Source organism: Populus nigra, chromosome 10 (assembly GCF_951802175.1).
Source record: "Populus nigra chromosome 10, ddPopNigr1.1, whole genome shotgun sequence".
NCBI lineage: Eukaryota > Viridiplantae > Streptophyta > Magnoliopsida > Malpighiales > Salicaceae > Populus > Populus nigra.
Genome location: NC_084861.1, coordinates 14328076 through 14349773, shown reverse-complemented (window position 1 = coordinate 14349773; position 21698 = coordinate 14328076). Strand labels below are relative to the sequence as shown.

At 35.7% G+C, this 21698-nt stretch overlaps 3 protein-coding genes and 1 long non-coding RNA gene across 7 annotated transcripts; 3 read left to right on the top strand and 1 right to left on the bottom strand.

Moving 5' to 3' along the window:
• The first annotated feature begins 46 nt into the window (after positions 1 to 46).
• Positions 47 to 2609, top strand: LOC133705737 (uncharacterized). The gene is made up of 2 exons (XM_062131108.1): positions 47 to 1846; positions 2238 to 2609. The coding sequence occupies exons 1-2, from the start codon at positions 1292 to 1294 to the stop codon at positions 2400 to 2402; spliced, it is 720 nt and encodes a 239-aa protein (XP_061987092.1). The 5' UTR covers positions 47 to 1291; the 3' UTR covers positions 2403 to 2609.
• Positions 2610 to 3803: 1194 nt separating this feature from the next.
• LOC133706089 (V-type proton ATPase subunit G 1-like) lies at positions 3804 to 6465 on the top strand. Of its 3 annotated transcripts, none has more exons than XM_062131622.1 (4): positions 3804 to 4071; positions 4904 to 4996; positions 5588 to 5688; positions 6120 to 6465. In XM_062131622.1, the coding sequence occupies exons 2-4, from the start codon at positions 4909 to 4911 to the stop codon at positions 6261 to 6263; spliced, it is 333 nt and encodes a 110-aa protein (XP_061987606.1). In that variant the 5' UTR covers positions 3804 to 4071; positions 4904 to 4908; the 3' UTR covers positions 6264 to 6465. The 3 variants fall into 3 exon arrangements, with proteins under 3 accessions (XP_061987606.1, XP_061987604.1, XP_061987605.1); XM_062131620.1 differs by having other exon boundaries at positions 4884 to 4996; XM_062131621.1 differs by having other exon boundaries at positions 4808 to 4996.
• An 898-nt stretch (positions 6466 to 7363) lies between these two features.
• Positions 7364 to 10080, bottom strand: LOC133704056 (uncharacterized). Of its 2 annotated transcripts, XR_009843984.1 has the most exons (3): positions 8307 to 10080; positions 7883 to 8223; positions 7364 to 7799 (listed from the first exon to the last, which is right to left on the bottom strand). It is a non-coding gene; the product is annotated as an uncharacterized LOC133704056 (long non-coding RNA). The 2 variants fall into 2 exon arrangements; XR_009843983.1 differs by having other exon boundaries at positions 7364 to 8223.
• A 3889-nt stretch (positions 10081 to 13969) lies between these two features.
• On the top strand, positions 13970 to 20311 carry LOC133705386 (patatin-like protein 6). Its single transcript, XM_062130551.1, has 3 exons — positions 13970 to 16171; positions 17669 to 17986; positions 19851 to 20311. The coding sequence occupies exons 1-2, from the start codon at positions 15041 to 15043 to the stop codon at positions 17936 to 17938; spliced, it is 1401 nt and encodes a 466-aa protein (XP_061986535.1). The 5' UTR covers positions 13970 to 15040; the 3' UTR covers positions 17939 to 17986; positions 19851 to 20311.
• The last annotated feature ends 1387 nt before the right edge of the window (positions 20312 to 21698 follow it).

The window sequence follows — 21698 nt, the reverse complement described above, 5'->3', positions numbered from 1 at the left end:
CGGTTCTAAAAATAAAAAATAATAAGAATGAAATGAATAATAAGAATCTTTATCAAAGTTGGTCATTCTCTGCTGGAAGCAGAGTTATTAAACCTGGTTTGGTGAGTGACTCAAAACCTGGGCCAAGTCGGTTTCAAACAAAGGGTGAAAGTTGACCTGCTAACTAGGAGACCTTGTTAAAAAAATTTCAAATCAGCATATGTCTTTTTAATTGACCGGGATAACACTCCCAACCTCTGATCAGGCCTTGGGCCAGGTTAAATGCATGCCGGCAAATCTAAAGTTTCCATTTTAGTTTGTTTAGCTGATAAATGCAATGATCATACCTGTTTTGTTCTTCCCTATCTGTTTCCTCAATGCCAACATTGTACTTGTTTTATTTTTCATTTTGAAACTTCCATGCAAAAACTTCCTCTTGAACAATTTTCAACTTTCTGCACATATAAAAATACCCTATCATCATCATCACTTGAACTCACGTCATCTTTCCAATTCTCATGGCAATCCAATTGAAACTGCTCTATTCTTCTCCTCGCAGATTTCGCCACCCCTCAGCCGGCGCCTGCTTCACAAGCTTCTCCTGACGTCTGACAGCAAAATTCAGGTGGACTCAGTGGGGGGGCAGAAGGCAGGAATAGTCACCGGAACACTATTAGGGGCTGGCCGGATAATGCTTGTGCTATGATGTACAAGAAACGTCGCACTATCGATTTGAAAATCCATCAAGAAGACCAGCTCCATGAGTCTCCCAAGTTCTGCCATTTTGTGGATTTCTTGTTGAGCTTGATGAATTTTGGTTTTGTAGAGAAATTTAGAGTGCATAACATCCTTTCTTACCAATGAATTTTTTTTATTTACAAGTTAGTATGCCATTTTTATTGTTAGTCGTGAGAGATGATAGAACCGGACAAGACATTCTTGCCAAAAATTCGGCAAGCTAGCATGCCTAAAGGTCCGTGCCTGATATTGCATGAACAGATTAGCTTGCTATGTAGCAACCTGCCACATCATTTGACTATAATTAATCTGATATATTTAGTAATTTCAGACTTTATTATTAGCCAAAGTAAACAGGTGTAGTCCTTGGATGAATCATAGGAGGACTCACCACCAAATCAAGAGTGTTCTTTTTTCATTAATTTCCTATTTTGCTGCAATTTCTATGTCAGATTAGAAAACAATGCTACAGTGAGATCATTTTTCACCACTTACAGATGAAAATTTCCATTGAATATCATTTCATCACCCACCGCTAGATCTCTCTTAGGGCATAACAATTGATCCAATCGCAATGGCGGTGCCACCATTTAGGTTAAGAACCCCTGAAGTCTGCAGGGAGGCTGTTGTTCTTTCCATGGAGATAACAATCCTTCTTGGCGGCGCTTTGCTTTTCTATACAATTCTTCTCATTCTACAACAAATCTTTTCTTACACTGGGGTGATATTACTTTCGATAGCAGCGATTGTTCTGCTGACTCAGGATCACAGTAGCAATAGCAGTCTGCCTATCACTACCGCACGCAAATTGATGGAAATTAGCAAGCAACTATGCCACATTGTCGGGTCCATCACAAATAAATTATGTGAGGAGCCTATTACAAATTACCCTCATTTGGAGAGAAGATGCTCAGGGACCATTGCTATATGGACGGGCTATGTAGCTTATGCTGGTCTTCTGATTCAAGTACTTTTAAGATATCCTGTATCATTAGACACTTTTTTTGCTGGTGGGTTAATTGCCATTGCTGTTTGTGCAAACCATACATTTTTGTTTTCTTGCATGTGGGATTCAATAAAGAGGAAGAGTCTCGGTCAAAATCTTGATCAGGCTGACAGCATGAACAAGGTAATGGTCTCAATCACCTCGGGCATTGTCTTTCAGTTTTTTGTGAAAATCATATATGAATGCATGTCAACACTTCTGGCAATCAAACCCAACTCATTCATTTGGAAGAAACTAAGCCTAAACATTGCTTCTACTTGTTAAAACAGTCAAATAACGAATCTTTATGTACTAATGTTGATGTTTTTTGCCCTTCGTTGGTGAAAAGGTTAGGAGCTTAAGTTCTTTAACCTTCGTTTGTCAGTATAATTCTTAGGATCACAAAATTTCTTTAAGCCTGATAATTGTCGATTGGTATTGCATGAGATGCCCCCCCATTTGTGTATTTCCAGAGACCATTCATTTTTTATATATATTTATTGTGGTTAAATGGTTATCTTGTTTTTATGGGTAGGTTGATGAAAATGAACTGAAGGGAGTAAAAGCTAAATGTGATGAAGATCGGCAAAGGTGGGAAGAGGAGAAGAAGGATCTTACAGAACAGCTTAACATGGCAAAATCAAAACTTAGCGAAAAGGAGAAAGCTTATAGCATGTTCGGAAACTTTAACTGGGATTAAGAAGGGAAGAAATCAAAGCTCCTTTTATGCTAAGAAATCTTAAAGCTTATGTCAGAGCTGGCTTTCTCTCTCAGCCTAGATTACGAGCTCTTTCTCCATCCTCCTTTCACTTGGATTGTTAAGCATTCTTGTGCTGACAGGATGGATACAGCACCAGGTAGTAGGTGGTTTCAGATTTTGCAATTTTTAAACACACCTAGGCTGATTTTATCATGCAATGGGAATGAGATTGTGTTGTATTGTAATGATTGGTTTAGTTTTATCAATTAAAGAAATTTCCTTCAATTCCAAGATATAATCAAAAAAAATTATTTGTTGTGCTCAAGCAACGTTTCCTTGGTGAAATTGGTGGCATGCTGATGAAGGTCTAAAAAACAAAAACAATTGGGTATGGGATGAAAAATAGTTTGCACTAGATTGATGGCATGCGTTTGGTTGTAAGTCAGACTAATTTTTTTGTGGCGTAAAAAAATGATGATAAAGAGTTGTCATTGTGTTTTAAAAAACAAAAAAAATCAATGACTCGACATAATAATTAAAAAAATTAATTATTATCAAATCTCAAGAATCAACATGTAAAAAGATGAAATTAAAAAAAAATCAATGAAAAAAAATATATAAAAAAAACATCAAGTGAGGTTGTTAAAACCTGTGAGTAGTGTCATGCGAACATGATAATCCAATAAAAGAAAAACACATACACACATATATATATTAACAAAATTTAATATAAAAAGAATTTTTGAAGGAAAAAATAAAAAAATAGATAAAAAAATAATTTCTAAAAAAACCCGGATCACTTGGATAAACCTTTTACATAAATTATAAGACACGGATTAACTTGATTGAAAAGAAAACTAGAGAAAATAACGAAATTTATTTTTTAAAATGAACAACTTTGAAGGATGTAATTAAAAAAAAATCAATTTGTATTAACTTTTCAAACTCATGATCTTAATTAATTACTAAACTAGAAATATCACATTTAAAAAGTAAATATTTAAAAATTTAGCTTGCTCGAGTGATTACCGACTTGAGTTGGAAAAAAAATTTAAAAAGAATTAATCCAGTATAATACACAGTAAAAAACTTGAATTTACCAATATTTCAGTTAACTCAGGGAAATGCAGTCAAAAACCGTCTACTATTTTCAACAACACTCTAATATCATACGCTTACAGTTTAAACGGGCATAAACTTTCTTGACCCGGCCCGAAAAAGTCACCTTTACTTCATAAGGCCTTCAATTTTCATTTTTATTTTCATCAAATGATGACCCGGCCCGGCCCGGCCCGGCCGAAAATCGGGATATATTCCGAAAAGAATAATACTTTCATCGAAGAGAAGTACAGAAAATTGATTCATTTTAGATTTACCCCCTTCATTGTTTCCTAGCAGGCTCTATGGTTCTTCGGAATTTGATTTTACAATTCTATCCGATATTTTCACTTTAAAAAATTGTTTTATTTAAGAAAATCTCACCTCACGCCACAATAACGGGCTGCACAGGACTAAATTTGTAATTTCAACACACAGCTTTAGATAATATAATTAGGACCCATATAATTTGTTGGGCTCCAATAAGTTTTCTTTCTAACACATCGAGCTTATTACTTCTCTTAGAAAATCTCTTGGGCAGAAAGAAACACAGCAAGCGCCGATTCCTCAGGTACTCTCTCTCTCTCTCCCCTTCACGTGTCTAGATTTCCTGCTACTTCTTTGGGTGCGTCTCTGCATAGATTCTCAGATCGCACTGCACCGTTTGCTTGGATCTTTTACTGTTATGGGTCGCCAAAATTTTCTTGATCTAATTTTTTTGAATAGTAAAAAAAAATAGGGAACTTCAATGATAAATCTAAATCTTTGAGATGGTTTCTTAGGTGAAATTTTTTAATGGGTTCTTATGGTTTTGTTTGAGTTGGTAGGAGTTGGCGTGTTTGCTAGTGCATCTAGTTTACTCTTTGTAGTTGAGATTGAATCCAGTCATTTGTGCGGATCTTGTTTGTTAAGGGTAGGGGATGTGTTGAATCAGATCAGTGAGATTTGTGAATCAGATAGGAGTTTTTTCTGAAGGGGTAATAGTGATTGGAATCGGGGAATTTTGGATTTTGAGCATTGGTTGCAATCTATAGAGCTGATAGTTATAGGATGGTTAGATTTTGCATGTACTTTTTGATCTTCTCGAGGATTATGACCACTGAATAATTTTTTAAGACTTTTTTTTATTTTAGTAGAAAATGCTGTCTTTTGGCTTTTAAAAAAAGTCATTTATAGCAATTTGCTTATTTTGTATATGATTGTGGATTTGTATTAATTTTTACTTGTCGAGCCTTATATTTGTCTATCGTATTTGTTTGTTTTGATGGGGTCTAAATGCAAATCAAAATTTGTTTTGTTACTCGAAGAGGCCGCTTGATAATTTACTGGGAGGAGCATCTTCAGGTGCTGATTTTAGGTGCATTCATCGTCTTTTTATTTCAGTATAACATTGGAGATTTCAGGAAGCATGGAGGCTAACAGGGGTATGAATGGAATTCAACTCTTGCTTGCTGCAGAGCAAGAAGCTCAGCATATTGTCAATACTGCCAGAAATGGTAATCACTTCTTCCCTCTGTGCTTTCAATAATTGAAGCACTGTCCTTGTTTTCTATATATACTTGCCATCCCTTTGATTGCATATTCTATTTGTGTGGGTAAAGGGGGAGTAGGACAGATGAGTAGGAGGAAGGAATGGAAATGATGAGGTTCTCATTTCATTTAAGAAGTGTATCCCCGATCAAGGAAGAGAGGGATCCGCTACTTTATCTAGATTCATAGTTTCAATCCTTTTAAAATTGGGAGGAAGGCATGTCTTTCTTCTTTCTTACCTTTCATTCTTTCCTTTTCCTTTTCTTGCCTTCCAACCAAACAAGTAGAGGTTGGGCTTCCATTTTTTTTGCATGTTTCCTGTGGTCTACCACAACTTAGATGTGCATAACATGGTTTAAAGGAAAATTTAAAATTTGAGCCGCCACTCAAAATTTAAATTGAAGCTTTGCTGTTTGTTTTCAGTTATGATACAGTAACACTTAAGTTTTACAACTTGGAAGAAACTTTCACGCTTTGCTTATTGCATTTATGATGCAAGCAGTCACTGCATTGGTGCAGATCTTGATTTTTACATGCTTCTGTTTCTTTTTGTCCAGCGAAAATGGCTAGACTGAGACAAGCCAAAGAAGAGGCTGACAAGGAAATTGCTGAATTTCGTGCTCACATGGAAGCTGAATATCAGAGGAAGCTTACTGAGGTTAGAACACAAATGAAAGACTCCTATTAAACCATTCATATGAGAACATGTTAAACCCGCTTGCAATCTCAAATATTAGCTGCTAACTTCAATCCTTATAGTGATTCCTACTTAAGTTTATGAATGAGGAAATGGAAATATTAAGTAATTTGCCAGTCACCTTTGCTACTTGTGTGTGTGTGTGATAAATCTATATTGCATTCATAGCATCGTATGATGCTTCTCCAGCACTGCATATCCTGTATCGGCCCTCTTCTTTTCTTGAATTTCATTTCAGTCATTCTACAGAGCTGGCCAAATCTGGTCATTGTCGCTCCCATCTTATCATTTAGGACTTAAATGAAACTCGGATCAACCCATTAGCTACTTGGAGCTACGTTGTTATGTTATTCAAAAGCTGACTTGAACCTACTTGTGTGAACATCATACAGAGCAGCGGGGACTCTGGTGCTAATGTGAAGCGATTGGAGCATGAAACTGAGGCAAAGATTGGTCACCTGAAGACAGAAGCCTCAAGGATCTCCCATGATGTTGTACAGATGCTTTTGAAACATGTGACAACAGTGAAAAACTAGGATCCTCCTTGTCTACGAGGCTAGATGTGTTCAAATACTGTATTTTGCGTGTACTTTTTAAACTCAAGGGTTGGAATTACAGCTTGGTGAGAATGCTTGTATTCTGCTGTCTCATATGTCTATGACTGATTTATTATGTTCCTCTCTGCAATAATTTTTTTGAGTAAATCGCCTATGAAATAAATCATCCCTGTTCTTATCACCCGTCCTGGAAAACTTTTTTTATTTTGGAACAATTAAATTCTTAATTTTCAAATCGATGTAGTTTTGTGGCGATTTGTTTCAGTCTCACTGGTTCTGTCTGCTAAGATCTGGATGCTGATATAGTAGTGTGTTTGCACAATATAATTTTTTTGTCGACTTTTTGAGACTCTCTGAAAGGGCAGAACTGCAGGCAGAAATGGGAGTATTTATTATTTGATTGTTTTAAAAGTATTATTTTTATTTGAAAATGGATAAAAATAATGTATATTTTTATTTTTTAAAATTAATATATCAAAATAAATTTAAAACAAAAAAATAAATTTAAAAATTAATGAAATATTGATTTAACCATTGCATTAATCAGGGGTTAATGAAATATTGATTTTTTATTTAAAAATTAATGAAATTTTGATTTAAAATAAACTAATGCAAAATAAAAAAAATATTAAAAATTATTAGGAAAAATATCAGCAGAATCTATAACAGATACAAAAATATTCAAAAATAACTCAAAAAAATAATACAAAAGATAAAAACTTTAAGTTTAGAGATCAAAATGCAATTATAAAATCGAACTGATTCACTCGATTAATCCTTAATATAACTCAAACTGATTAAGCCTAACACACTTAATTTACCTTTACTATTAGGTTAGCTGGTCGATCGAATAACTAACCGATCAATCATTGTTACAAGCCAACCAATTAATTGGTTTAGAAAAATTAGTCGATTGATAACATCAAGTCAACCAGTTAATCGAGTGATTGAGATTTTCAAAATCTTGAACTGATAAACTTCAAAATTATATATTCCAACAACAATTAATCTATTTTTTTAAAACTCATAATTCAAGTTTTTAATTAGTTTGTTTTAAACCAAAATTAACACCCTAGACATCAATTAAAACTCTTAAATTATTATATCATTAAATCAAAATAAAAACCCTAAACTCTTTCTTATTCCTTTCACAATCAATCTCCTCATAAAAAATAACAGTAAATGAAGAATATTTACTTGTTACTTCAATTTCTCTTAAACTAAAACTTAAGCTTAAAACAAATCGAAGCCGCGATATTTATTTCACTCAAGATTGGATCTTTCTATCAGGGGTTCTGGCCATTGCTTCAGGGGGTATTCATGTTTGGTATATGCCTACTCTAACCGAGATCTTTGGAGATGATCCCATACTACAATTCGGTGGAGGAATTTTATGGTATCCTTGGAGAAATGTACTTGGTGCCGTTGCTAATCAAGTAGCTCTAGAAGTATATGTACAAGCTCGTAGCGAAGGACGTGATCTTACTCATGAAGGTAATGAAATTATCTGTGAAGCTAGCAAATGGAGAAAATCCTTGATATTGTAGCAGAGGAAGAGGAAAAGCAAATTACTTGGTGTAACTTTCTCCTAAAAGTACCTGTGACTTAAATTTGAGCTTTGGTATGATGGGCCAATAATATGGGTCTTGGACCCCGCTCCACCCCTCACCGATGCATAAGAACCACGCACCATAGAGAATTTATTCATCTGTTAGTTAATCTATGAGCTACGTAACAAGAAATTTATTGAGCATCTCTACACTTAATTTACCTCATCAGAAATTATTAAACTGGATCGATAACATGACCAGCCTGATCAGAAAGGCCAAGTGCAATCGCATCCCAAACAAGCAATGCCAGAAAAGGAACGATGCTACCCAGCAAAACTGAAGCCCTTAGCTTAGACACTTAAGGTCACCACCCAAATAAGCATAAAGAACTGCAGGGATATTGAATATCGTAAATGTGGAGGCGTTCTGTTGATAAAAAAAAATACATATTTTGGAGAACAATTTTATTTACCAGGTGCTGGATCATGATACACCAAAGCAAAAATCATCACAGGAATTGTAGCTGGGAATTTTTCCCAGCCACTGCTTCCCTCCAATCCTGACCACCCTCCGAACGCAACTGCCATCACCTCGATCGCTAGTGGTAATCCTGTGTATTAGTCCCTCATTGTCAGCATTCATGTGTAATTATGTATCCATTGAAGTAACTTGCCTAGGAACATGTTGCTATACAAAAGTAATACTGTGTTGCCAAGAGGAACAGAAGGAGATGTCCAAATAAACGTAGCATTTTATTGCATTTCTAAACATGGCTTTAACAACATAATCATCGTATACATATCATGGAAGCAGTAAGCCATTGATTGGGTTGATCAGTTGCTTGAGTCCCGCCAACAGAAATTAGCGAGGTGAATATAGGAGTGAAGAATCGGTAGGCCATTGATTGACTTCATCAGCGATTCTCTGCCTTGGTTACTAAAGGTCTTCGAGTTATAATTTTCATTTGCTCTTGCTGCCATTTGCAGGCACAAGAAAGATAACCACAGCTGGAAGAAAAGAATCTGATGGTTAAATCTGTGCATCACTGGCATCAATTGAAAGAGAAGTTTCAAAAAGAATCAGAGAAAGGACTGATTAAGAGAAGGGAGTTACTTCGTACATCCATCAAGTGATGGAATTACTGTGACATTTGTACAAGGAAGAAGACGAAGGCATGCACTGTGTATCCATGTGACAGAGAGAAAAGAAGATCTATGGAAATGAATGAACCATGAATGCAAGCTCCCTCCATATATCTTGAAAGTGGACCATGTTAGAAAGAAGATCCATGGATTTGTCAAATAACTGAGCAGCACAGCATTGAACCGAGTACAAGAATGCAATTCAAACAGTGTGCTTTGCGGTTTCTGTATCCTCACATGTCATAAATGCGCTTGCACAACACCACGAGTCACGTTGAGAAGGACTATTCAGACCTTTTTCCAATTTTCTAGCAAGAACAGCTCAGCTCAAGGCCCCTGAATCCTCGCTGTAACCTACGGATATTCTGGACCACGCCAGGGTGCTATGTCTTATGAACCATATTTTCAGATGTACCTAAGTGGAGAAATAAAATTGGGCCCATTCAACAACAAATTTAGTCGACCTCGGTTACTGCCACTTTGACTAATTCTTTTTTTTGCCCACAAACTTGAAAAGGAGCTTAATCGCAACAAGGATTGTTAGACTTAAAAAAAAAAAAAGTCTAACAGTGAATTATCAGCGGTTTGATTCCATGGTTGAAAAATGGGATAGTCGACAGTGAACATGCGTTCCTCTAAAGACACGTATTAGACAGGCCCATTATTCAAAGACCTAATTTGGACACCAAGAAATTAATATGCATAGGATCCAGTAAACAGAGAATCGATTAGTCATAATAGCCAGGAGGCTGGATTGTGACCCGGGAAGGTGAACAGGGGAAAGGGTTAAGAGATAAACGTGATAAGGACTGTAGACTTATGGAGGTATGGGAAATCAACTTGATGAAATGTGACAAAACCACCGTTGAGTGATTGGACAGAAGCCAAGGAAGTTCTTGCTCACTTCATCGGATTGTGTTTGCTGTCCCCTGTAAGCTTCCGGTCACTGCAAGCCCATCTCCAAATGCCCAAAAGGCATTCAACCCTGCTTATACGCGTGCATTCCTTTTTCTTTCTTTTTTTCAAGAAATTTGATGAGGGTCATTGGAAAAAAATATATACAATTGGGTTGATGAAACAATAATTCATTAAGTATGGGAATGACTTTGGAGCCTATCGGAAGTTAAAGACGTCCAATAAAAAAAATTCTCCAAAAATTATATATTGTCATTGTTACGTGTGAGCTGGGATGAAAGCTTTATAAGAAGTTAAGTGGGCCTTAATATGATGTTCACCGTGATTAGTGGACTAAGTGCTCGCAAAAAATTCTCTAATCTCATGGATTAGCATCTTACTGTGAGAGGAAATGTGGAGAAAGATACCGGTGTTGGTGCCGATGATTATCCTAGTACAACCCTTTCCGAGTCCATTGCATTGACAAAGCTAATGAAAGTGAAAATTAACAGCTAAGAAAACAGCTTTAGAGAGATAACGAGAGAGACCCTCGAAGTTTTCGTGGGCAGAGGGGATTCTTTTTATATAATTGGATGGAGGAGGGGATTGGAGCATTGGGAGCTTGTTAAATCTGGAGAAATTAAGAATCAATTGAATATTTCTAGTGGACGGCTTCATGATTGCCAACGAGCTTGCGTGTAATTGAGCAAGTGGGAGATTTTTATTTGCAAAATCATTATTAAAAACCTATATATTCTCATTATCTACAAAACAATGAACAAGATATGATGCAATTGACTTGTCGTCAGTCACTTGTTATCAAGAAATTGTGTAGATTAGGGGATCAGAATAACATGAAGGTGTTTCCATCAATCCGATGCCAACCCAGCATCAATTTTTCCGCGACGAATTGATGGGCTCCAAAAAAAACACTTGCCCGAGGAGCAGTTGACATGAACGGAACATAGGAATGCCATGAAAAAAGGAAAATGGAAATGTAATTTATTTACTCTATGAAACCCTAACAGAGAGAGTAGTTGATGTGCTTTCGAGGATGTGAGACGATATGAACAGGTCATGGCCATTGACTAGTCTTCCTGAAACCAAGGACCAGATAATTCTACACATTTTTTGCATATCCATTTTTTTTTTTTTTTATGTCTACAGATAATTACGTGGGTTTTTGATCCATTCCCGTTATCCAATAACAATGCTACATGAAAAGGTTATTCGCTACCGTACACGGAAAATTCTGAGAAACTTATTAAATCGCCGCCGAGAATCGGTCATCGGGAATTGTACAACTTCTACTAGCCTTAGGTGCACTGTTGTAGTCAACTCTTTGAGATAGTTTCTAACGTGTTACTCATGGTGGACATAATATGACTAAGAAGAGAGAGAAAAAAAATCAGAAAAAAAAACTTTGATGATAGTGTTTTTAAAGATATTTTCTCGACACAGGATTATTGTTTAGGATTCAGCATGTTTTTTCTTCAAAATAAAGGATAAAGAAACGGTAAGATAAAAATTTAAAAGAAATACTCGACGAGGTTTTTAAAGTGCAGGAAAATATATGTTATCCTTATTTTATTTTATTTTTAATCAGGGTAAATAAAAAAAATCGATTAATTAAATAAATCAAGAAAAAAAATTACCAAAAAAATTAAACAATAAAAACAATTGATTAAACCGATTATAGTATTTAAAAAAATATTCGGTTCGATTCGATTTTATAAACCTGAAACTAAAAAATCTTAACCGAACCGAACCGGTTTAATTAAAAAGACTCGAATTGAACAGAAAAAACCGAACTAAACCGAAACCAAAACCGATCAGAAAATCCAAAGAAAGCCCAAAAATCAATATAGTTTTTGGTTTTTAATATAAAACAACCGAACCGAAACTAGTTGGTTGAGTTTTGATTTTTGATATAAAATTTTCATTAAACTGAAAATATATGTTCTCCTTTCTCCTTTATTTTTTTAATTCAAAGCAGAGATGAGTAAAAAAAACTGACAAATCAAGAAAATCAAGAAAATAAAAACATAACTGAAAAAACTGAACAATAAAAAAAATCGATTAAACTGATTAGAATATTTAAAAAAAATATTCGATTCGGTTTTGGTTTCGGTTTCATAAGCCTTAAACCAAAAAATCTCAACCGAATCGAACCAGTTTAATTAAAAATAAATCAAATCAAATCGAACATAAAAAACCAAACCAAACCGAAACCAGTTGGAAGTGGTTTTGGTTCGATTTCAAAAAAATTTTATATTTTACAAATTTTTAATTTAATTATTCTTGTAAATAAAAATCAAATCAAACAAAAAAAATCATCTCTCATTCAAAAATAATTGGTGAGCATACATATACACCCACATGACATACAACATCAACTAATAAACAAAAATAAATAAAGAATTGAAGAAAGAGTACTTGCCTGTACCGTTACATCAGTTTTACAAAAGAATTGATGGCTATTAAAAAATTGATTTCGAGATTATTTTTTCAATAGTTCATAAAAAAAAGTTATTATTATTTTCTAATAAGTTATTATTTTATATCAAAATTTGTTATATAAACAACGTATAAATATTTTATTTTTTTAATATAAAATAAAAAACCCTTGTATATATATTATATTTTTATGATATGAGATAAAAGTCTTTTAAAATGTTCTAATTATTCACAACAATTTATACATTTTTTTTTCTCGACACCATCGGACGCAGGGCTAGATCCATTTTTCCGGCAGTAAACACAGGGCTGAAATCTGCTTAACTACAAGTCCACCTCCTCAAATGGTGTCCAAGCTGTAGCTACCTCTGACCTTGACCTTAAATTATACCCTGGCAATAACCTAACAGTGACCTACATTTGCCGGCAGCACGTAGACCTGATGGTGCTTAATTGGTAAAAACAATATCATTCCACCACAAATAAAAAAAGAAACACCGGACTGCCGAATGAAACGAGAATTTGTAGAGACAATGGAATCATCGACACAGCGAATTCCATGAAAAAAATAAAATTGATCACTAGCTGTCTCGGGATAAAATCTTACCAAATTATTCCCGTACCAAAACTTTAGGTAAATTATTTATTGCAGTCTTTCTATATATATATATATATATATATATTAAAAAGAAGTTTATAGGTCACAAAAGTAACAGCACACATAAAAACAATTTCTTTTTGTGAGTGTATATTGTAAAGAAGCGTACAGGATTAGCGTAGCGAAGAAAAATGAGGGTCACCGAGCATACTTGAGTGCGGCTCCTCCATTCTTCCGCCGGCCCCTACCCCACGTGTAAGGACAATCAGGGCGGGAGGAGAAATTAGAAAAGAAAAAAAAAAGTACGAGGCAGCGGTCTTTGTTGGTCATCCATTTGACCGTTGATCACGGGAAAACAGTGTGAACAAAATCTAGATCATTCAATCAGGAACGAAGAAATGAAGCAGCGTTCAAGTACAATCTGTACAGCCGTTAATGCTCCGTTTTCTTCGTTTTAACTAACCACGGCTGTCATGCCTTGTCGAGAACTGATCCGGTGAAGATATTGAATTTAAACATCTTTTTATCTCGACACAATTTCCAGCATTGATTTTAATATACTTTTTTAATTAATTCAAAAAATAAATAACAATTTAAATGTTTAAATCAACAAACATAAATCAAATGTTAAAAATATAAATTATATTTAAAAGTCACAAATATCCAGATGAAATCAATCACAATTTATAATTAAAAAAACACAAGTTCTTTCATTTATAGACAATAAAATCTGGTTGAATAAATATATTGAGTTTTAAATTATTTAAAATAAATTATATATATATATATATATTTATCATTGACCCGAACATGTTTAAACTGAGTTTATCATATGACATAATCATTCAAAATTCATAAAATCAAGTATATTTTTACCGAGTCAAAACTCTAGATGATTCAACAAAACTCTCTATATATTTAGCTACGACGTGAAAGGATATCTAATTATCATTCTCCAAAGCAATTGAGGAAACTTAATTCACTCTAAAAAAAATTATGACAATTTACTCAGATCTGAGGTGGGATATGAATCAAAATAAAACGAGGAATTTACGCTTTATCACCAGGCGGCTAATTTCCTTACATCGGTGTCTTGTTAAAAAGAGAAACCATCGAGAGTAGTAAAATATCACAGGATAGAGAAAGGAATGCAAACGGGTCAATGAAATTAAAATAGTAGAAGCCTTGCTTATTCATGTAGGTGAGGTGGCCGCATACTATAAAGATTATGAGAGAGAGAGAGAGAGAGAGAGCGGGGGAGTGACCGCGTTGAAAAATGTTCAACTGGTTTTAAAAGGCCATAAACAGACATGCTCTGCAACTGCTGTGTTCTTGGCTCCTCTTCCTATATATAAACACCAACACCTCTCTTTGGCTTCTTTTGTGTTTTGTTTTTTCGTGTTAGCTAGCTAGTTGTTTGTTTGTTTTTTGGTTGGCTGGCTAATCTTTTTATGCATCAATCTAGATGCTACTACTTCCAGCTTTGGCGTGCTCTGATAAAAGATAACTACAGCACACACAGGGAGAGGAAGAAGAGATAAAGAGTGACAGAGAGAGTTGGGGATTGGGCAAAAGGTTTTTCTTTTTCCCTTCGAAGAGAGAGTTTCTTGTTTCTTTTCATTTCCTTTCTTTTTGTTTTTTTATTTCTTTTCTTGTAAAGAATGATTGGTTACAAGGCTGAACTGAAGTGAAAGTCTGGTCTTGGTGACAAAAAAGAAAAGAAAAAAAATCTTTGAAGTTTCTTGATCATGAAAGATTGCCAAAATACAACATGCGGGGTGCTGCTTTGAAGGGATTGGGTTCGTTGAGCCTTCTTTTCATATTTTCTTGTTCTTTTGGAAGTTTCTTGTCTTAAATTCAATAAGTTTTACATTATTCAAAAACAAGATCAAATTTTGGCTACAAATTCATCTAGGCGTCAATACACTCTTTGTATAGCCATATTAAGATAAAAAGAAGCTGCAGCAGTGTGTGTAGCGTTAGCATAAAAAAAAAGGAGTTTATTATTGTTCAACAATAAATTCTCCCTTTCAAGAAACAAGCAAGAAAGACGTTCATTCCATCAGAAGAAATTTCACAAATTACATTCTATCTTCTCTCTCTCTTTCTTTTTCTATGGAGTACAATCAATCTTCAGAAATGCAAGAACCCAGCATCGACACTGACAAACTCAGCTACGAAATCTTTTCAGTTCTTGAAAGCAAATTTCTTTTCGGCTATGATGATCAGAAACTCTGGGTTCCCAAACAGATCTCTCCTGCAACAATCGAAGCAAAACCCGAGTCACAGAATCCTTCTTTTCTCACAGAAAACAACAGCAACGGGCTGTCTGCAATCAAGAATCAACGAGGGAAAATCTGCATATTGTCTGTTGATGGTGGTAGCAGTCTAAAAGGGATTATTTCAGGGAAAGCATTGGCTTATCTTGAAAACGCTTTGAAATTGAAATCAGGTAACCCTGACGCCAGAATTGCTGATTATTTTGATGTGGCAGCCGGAACTGGAATTGGTGGAATCTTCACGGCTATGCTTTTTGGCACCAAAGATCACAACCGTCCGATTATGAAAGCTGAGGAGACTTGGAGATTTTTAGCTGATCAGGGTAAGAAATTTTTCACTTCTGGTAACAGAAATGTTGGGTTCTTAAAGAGGTTTTTCAAAGGGAGCTCAACCGGTACGACCGCTGCCACAGCCGGTTTAGAGAAGGCCATGAAAGAGACTTTCACTGAGAAGGGCCGGAATTTGACTTTGAAAGATACTTTAAAACCGGTTTTGATCCCTTGTTATGATCTTTCCAGTACAGCGCCGTTTTTGTTTTCTAGAGCAGATGCCTTGGAAACGGACAGTTTCGATTTCCGGATTTGGGAGGTTTGTCGGGCTACATCAGCTGAACCGGGCTTGTTTGACCCTGTTTTAATGCGGTCCGTTGATGGTCAGACCAGATGTTTGGCAGTTGATGGTGGTTTAGCCATGAGCAACCCGACCGCGGCAGCCATAACTCACGTGCTGCATAATAAGCAGGAGTTTCCGTTCGTTAGAGGAGTCGAGGATTTGTTGGTGTTATCATTAGGGACCGGTCAAATTCTTGAGGTTAGCTATGATTATGAGCAGGTTAAGAATTGGAGGGCCAAGCAGTGGGCTCGACCGATGGCTCGGATTTCAGGTGATGGTTCGGCTGATTCAGTGGACCAGGCAGTGGCCATGGCATTTGGTCAGTGTAGAAGCAGTAACTACGTAAGACTTCAGGTATGGTATCTCGTTTTGCACAACTTGGACATGGTTTTTAGTTTTGCTTGATTTTAATGCACAGGAGTCGGGACAGCTGTGGCCAGGCTGGAATGGTTAACCTAGCTGTGTCTTTTACACTCATATACAATTTTTGTGCATATTTAGCTGGGTTTGGGTTTTTATGCAATTGAATGTGGTGTTTGCAAGTGTAAATGGGGTCCGTGCTGCATTATGTCTGGTGGCTTCTGTTTCGCCGACATGTAGTAGGGATGCCCGGGAAACCATAAATTCAAGCCCCTCAGTGGCACTACCTCATGGCGACGGGTGTGTTTGCCACTGGTCTTCTTGTTTTCTATCGCCAGCCTCGAGACTTGGATTTCTTGGCGTTGGGTTCTGGAAATAATTTTTAAAAAATTAATTTGAAAAAAATAAATTAAAGACCCTTTTAAAATAAAAAACAAACACCCTTAATCTTAATTTTATTTTTATGAAAATAATTCTGTGCATGGAAGAGAAGGTAGAAAAGGGACAGTGGGGGGGGGGGGGGGGGCTTTTGTGGTGGGGCGGGGGGTTCATTGGTGTTTTTTCTGCAATAAATTGTAGATAGAAATGGCTTGAGACTGGATTTTCCCAAGAGTGGGTGGTATCAATGAGTGGTTACAGAAATATCACTCATGATTTTATTTTGATATATATATATATATATATATATATATATATATATATATCAGCTAGAGGCATAATCAGCTATGCTTTTATTATGAGGATCAATTGTAGCCATGCTTTATTTGCTGTCAGATGCAAGGACATGGTCCGTGTCTTTGGAATTCTTACACCGCCCTTGTGTTAGGCACCTATGGTGAGAAAGAAATTTGAAGAGAGTAAAACTATTAGGCAGTCCATGTATTTAATTTTTGCTATATAAAGTGGATACAAAGTTGATAATAGAGTGTGTGGAGGACAAGTCAGGCTCCTTTCTTTTTTCTTTTTGATATTTAATCGTCAGAGTATCTTCGGATTGTACAACAACACCAAAACCAATTTACCTTCCAATCTTACTTTGTTAGGTACCATTCCAGCAAACCTACTATTGCATCCTTCTAGTGGATAATTATTTTTATATGGAATTAAATTTATAATTTTTTATTTTTTTTTGTATCTGAAAATGTGCTGAGAATGCTAACCTTAATGTGGTTTTAATCATGCTGCTAAAGCATATATAGAATATAAAATGAGCAGTGGATGTCCTCAGTTGTACAAGCTTCATTATTTGAGGGGCCAACGTCACTGGGTCCATTCTTTTTGGGGGGGTGGTTTGGCTAGTTAACAAGGTTCGGTGATTTCTTATAGTAGTTGGATTAAAGTAGCAATAATTTAATTACAATTCTCCAAATAATTCCATGGATTAAATTATCTGACACCTGTGGTCCGATCCCTTTATTATTTTTTATGATTCAGTGTTATTAAATATGATATGTGTTTAATCTCCTAACCATATTAACTCTGGCGTGACAGGCAAATGGGTCCAATCTGGGAAGATGTGGACCTAATGCGGACACAGACCCCAGCCCTAACAATGTAAAGATGATGATTGGGATAGCAGAGGAAATGTTGAAGCAGAAAAATGTAGAATCTGTACTGTTTGGTGGTAAGAGGATTGGAGAGCAAAGCAATTTTGAGAAACTTGATTGGTTTGCTGAACAGCTTGTTCTTGAGCATCAGAGGAGGAGCTGCAGAATTGCTCCCACTGTTGCTTTCAAGCAAGCTGCCACCAAAACAGCCTAAGATTATTCTCAACAATGTCAAGACCAAAACCAAACATTAAAAAAAAATGTAAGCTCTTTCTTTCCATTTACTGTGTGATAACCCTGTATCTTTACATGCTATTGTCTCAAATCTGAAGGCATCTTACTGAACCCTACTTTGAATGTAAATGATCAAGCGGGGACACTCATGATACAGGAGGGAAACGTTAGAGGGGTTCAAGTATTTTTCACCTCAGGCTTTCAGAAATCTTGCTGGGGTTTGGGAATTTACGAGTTTGAAAAGTTTGTATTTCAGTTTTTTTATCATTACTTCAAATCTGATTTTGCCTTTCCAGCTTTGAAATGTCCCTGTCCATTGAAACCATTATTGCCCCTGCCCGAAAATGAACACTCCTCTTTGGGGACTAAGTTAAGCCATCACATTTAGCTCATGCACTCTTATTATTGCAGTGCATGACCCTTGGAACCTGAACCAAAGCTCTTGTCTTGTACAAATTCGGTTGTCTTAAATAAATGGACGTAAAAAGCAGCAGGTAATAGCCTAGAATTGTCATTTAGTGAATTCGTGGGCTCACCTTGTCATTTCATTGTTTGATTCGAAAGCTCAAACAACCACATAGCAACCAGTTGTTATCGTCTTTGTTGAAGATAAAAGTCAGGGGATGTAAGAAGTATGCAAATTGGTGATGTGGGGAAGCCATTCTCAATCAGTGTCGGTCGACCGACACTGATTCTTGTGATAGATTAGGGATATCTTGGTCATTCTATGGCACTACCTCACGGTTCCTGCTTCTGTGTCATTCATAGATGAACCAAAATCATTGAGGGTGCTTGAAGGTATATCCATGGTACCCCAAAAAGAATTCTCTTTTATCATTGTTTGCTTCACTGTTGGGACAGAGCTGAATTATATGTCCTCGTCCCAACACTCTAGCCTATAAATCAAATTTCATTCGTATGCTAAAGGAACCTGCTTGTAAATATTGGCTATGCTGTCACATCTTTTTATTGCCTTCAAAGCTCCCTAATGTCATTGGGTCCTTGGAATGATGTGGAGAGGGGAACTATTACCATTATATCATTTAAAGTTTCAAGGGCTGCATTTAGAACATTTGAGGTGAACATTTTTTGTCTCAATTTTTCTTACAACATCATGAAGACAAAACCTCTTAGGCTTCTCCCTTTTGTTTGATTATGTATATATTCAGTTCAAAATAGAGAGGAAAAATAAAATATCTATGCTTTGAGTATCGATGTAATATCAATGGTCATCATGTTCAATGGATTTGAATAAAATAGCAAACTCAATAGTATTGTCTTGGTTGGAAAGTTCATTACTTTTCTTGGTGGTTTGATTGAATATTGCAGCCTGCATATTACAGCGCCTGTCCATGTATTTGACCAGTACTTTATAGACCATTATTATTCTATTGCGTAAATAAGGGGAACTCTCCTTCAAATGAATTCTCTTTGGTACCTACCAGCAACCATTAAATTTAGCCCCATGCCACCGTATGGAATGAATTGCATGTGTGCAAGGTGGGGGACCAATAACGTTAGAATTTCCCTTCAAATTCATGCTGGGTTTAATCGTGTGATTTCAATATTATGGAACTTACCAGGTGAGTCTAACAGGGATTAAAAAACAATTAGAGAGAGAAATTAGGCCTATAAATTCATGTTTAGCTGTTAGAAATCAAGAAGAGAGAGTGTAATGCGCTCCAAATTTGAATTCACATGTTGATCATTTTGCCTTTCCTTTTCAACCTCAGTGCTGCATTGTTTTGTCCAGATGTTTGTAAGGGCGCGGTCAAAAGAGTTGCATTGGACTGTGAAATTTTGAACTTTGTGCTTCTTGGTCTCTTTTTATTTGTTGCAGTTCATTTACGATTAATTTATTGTTAATAGTAAGTTTATGCTCTGAAATGCAGGTGAAAAATAGATTTTAAGAAACAAAAAAGAGAGAGTGATATAGCAGCTTTTACTTTTCAAAGCCATGAAGATAGCAAGAGAAGGAGAGGGAATTGTGTGAAAAAGGACAAGAGAAACATAAAAGGGTAGAGGATCTTAGTGGGATACTTTGCCTGCTAGGTGATGGACATGGTGGTGTCCACTCCACTTTTCTACCACGGTAAGGAACCAGGAAAGAAAAGAAACGCAGAAGAAAACGCAGATATAATGCCAGTTCAGCTTTTGAAGGTCAAACCAAGTATCAGGTTTTGATGCCTGGAAGACTGTTTGTATATTTTATTTCTTTAATTTATTTACATTCTTATTTAGAATCGCTCATCTCTCTGGGGAACTTGAGTGGGGGTGCATGATGGGCTCCTTGTCATAGAACCGCTGATATATAGCCGAAGTTCTTTATCCGACCTGTGCTCCCTTTTCATCATTTCTTTTCTTTTCTTCCAATAGATTGTAGTGTTGAAGAATAGATTTGAGAGTAATTCTACCAAACCTGCTAAATTGATATTATTTTAATATATTTTAAAACAAAAATTAAAGTAATATCTACCTTAAAAAGACCGTCCACATCTCTATGAATGGAGAGATTTACGGGTCATGTATACATAAAAGCTGCTTTTCTTGTGAAATTTTCATCCTTGATTACAGGATTCTGGTGTTATTATGATTGTTTGGAGGAAGGGAATTTTCGACTGGTTGGTGGTGATGTTTTGTTTTTCTTTCGATTAGCATTTTGCTTGGCCCCTCGCTATTATCAAATGATTAGTGGGTTATTAGAAGGATTATGGTTGGCGGGTTAGATATTGAAAAATTCTCAGAAGGAATATATTTCATACGCGCACGCCTTGGATTGCCTCTGCCTTCATACAATAATTTAGCTTTCATGTCGTTGGGACGTTCTCAGGGCTGGTTACCGTCTTTTCTTGTAATTTAAAGATGTTTTTCTTTAAAATAATTTTTTAAATACTTTTAAATCTTTCGATGGGTTAATATCAAAAATAAAATTAAATATTTTAATACATTACTATTCTTTTAAAAACTCTTGTACTAAACAAGAACAAGCAACGGTAGATGTTGTATGGGTGTTCACTTCTCTTCTAGTCAAAATTCACTCCAATACATATTAATATTACAAAAAGAAAAAAAAAAGGCATCTTTTTGGAGGAGGGGCATCCCATCTTTTGGCTAATTAACTTTTAACATTTTATTTTTTTTTGGTTTTTGATAAGGACGTGACAAGAACAGAAGCAGTAGGGGTGGCAATTAATAATGCATCTCCTGAGTTTAATTATTTAATTTCACCACTCTACATAGTAATTACATAATTATTGTTGGAAATAAACATTTCTCTTCAAATCAATGGCATGTAATTTAGAGGGTTAGCTTAGCTAGGGTCTCTCTCATGTTCCTTCCAAGAGAGGATGATCAGCTATATATATACACGCCTTGCCAACTGCTAGCTGCATGTATAAAATCTAAAGAATTTCTTTCTGTTCTTATCTTAATTTTGCATACATGATCATACGTCAATATCATTTAAGTACACCTCCATTACCGATCGATGTCTTGTGGTTATTATATATTTGTGCATCTGTCGAGCCTCGTCTCTTTCTAGTTCATGTCTCCTCTCCTCTCCTCTCCTCTCCTTCCAGACAAAATATATTGAATGATAGAGTGAAAAAGAACGTCTCCTTTAAACTTCTAATTAATCCACAAACTTAATTATAATTTAAATAATCATTAAAATATAAATATAATTACAAAACCTAACTTGAGTCATTGGTTGATCAGGCAGGTTAACCCATTGATTAGTA

Coding starts and splice junctions, on each gene's coding strand:
- LOC133705737 (XM_062131108.1), top strand. CDS start 1,292: ATGGCGGTGCCACCATTTAGGTTAAGAACCCCTGAAGTCTGCAGGGAG. Junction 1,847..2,237: donor AGGCTGACAGCATGAACAAG/GTAATGGTCTCA, acceptor TTTTATGGGTAG/GTTGATGAAAATGAACTGAA.
- LOC133706089 (XM_062131622.1), top strand. CDS start 4,909: ATGGAGGCTAACAGGGGTATGAATGGAATTCAACTCTTGCTTGCTGCA. Junction 4,997..5,587: donor TGTCAATACTGCCAGAAATG/GTAATCACTTCT, acceptor CTTTTTGTCCAG/CGAAAATGGCTAGACTGAGA. Junction 5,689..6,119: donor ATCAGAGGAAGCTTACTGAG/GTTAGAACACAA, acceptor AACATCATACAG/AGCAGCGGGGACTCTGGTGC.
- LOC133705386 (XM_062130551.1), top strand. CDS start 15,041: ATGGAGTACAATCAATCTTCAGAAATGCAAGAACCCAGCATCGACACT. Junction 16,172..17,668: donor GTAACTACGTAAGACTTCAG/GTATGGTATCTC, acceptor CTGGCGTGACAG/GCAAATGGGTCCAATCTGGG.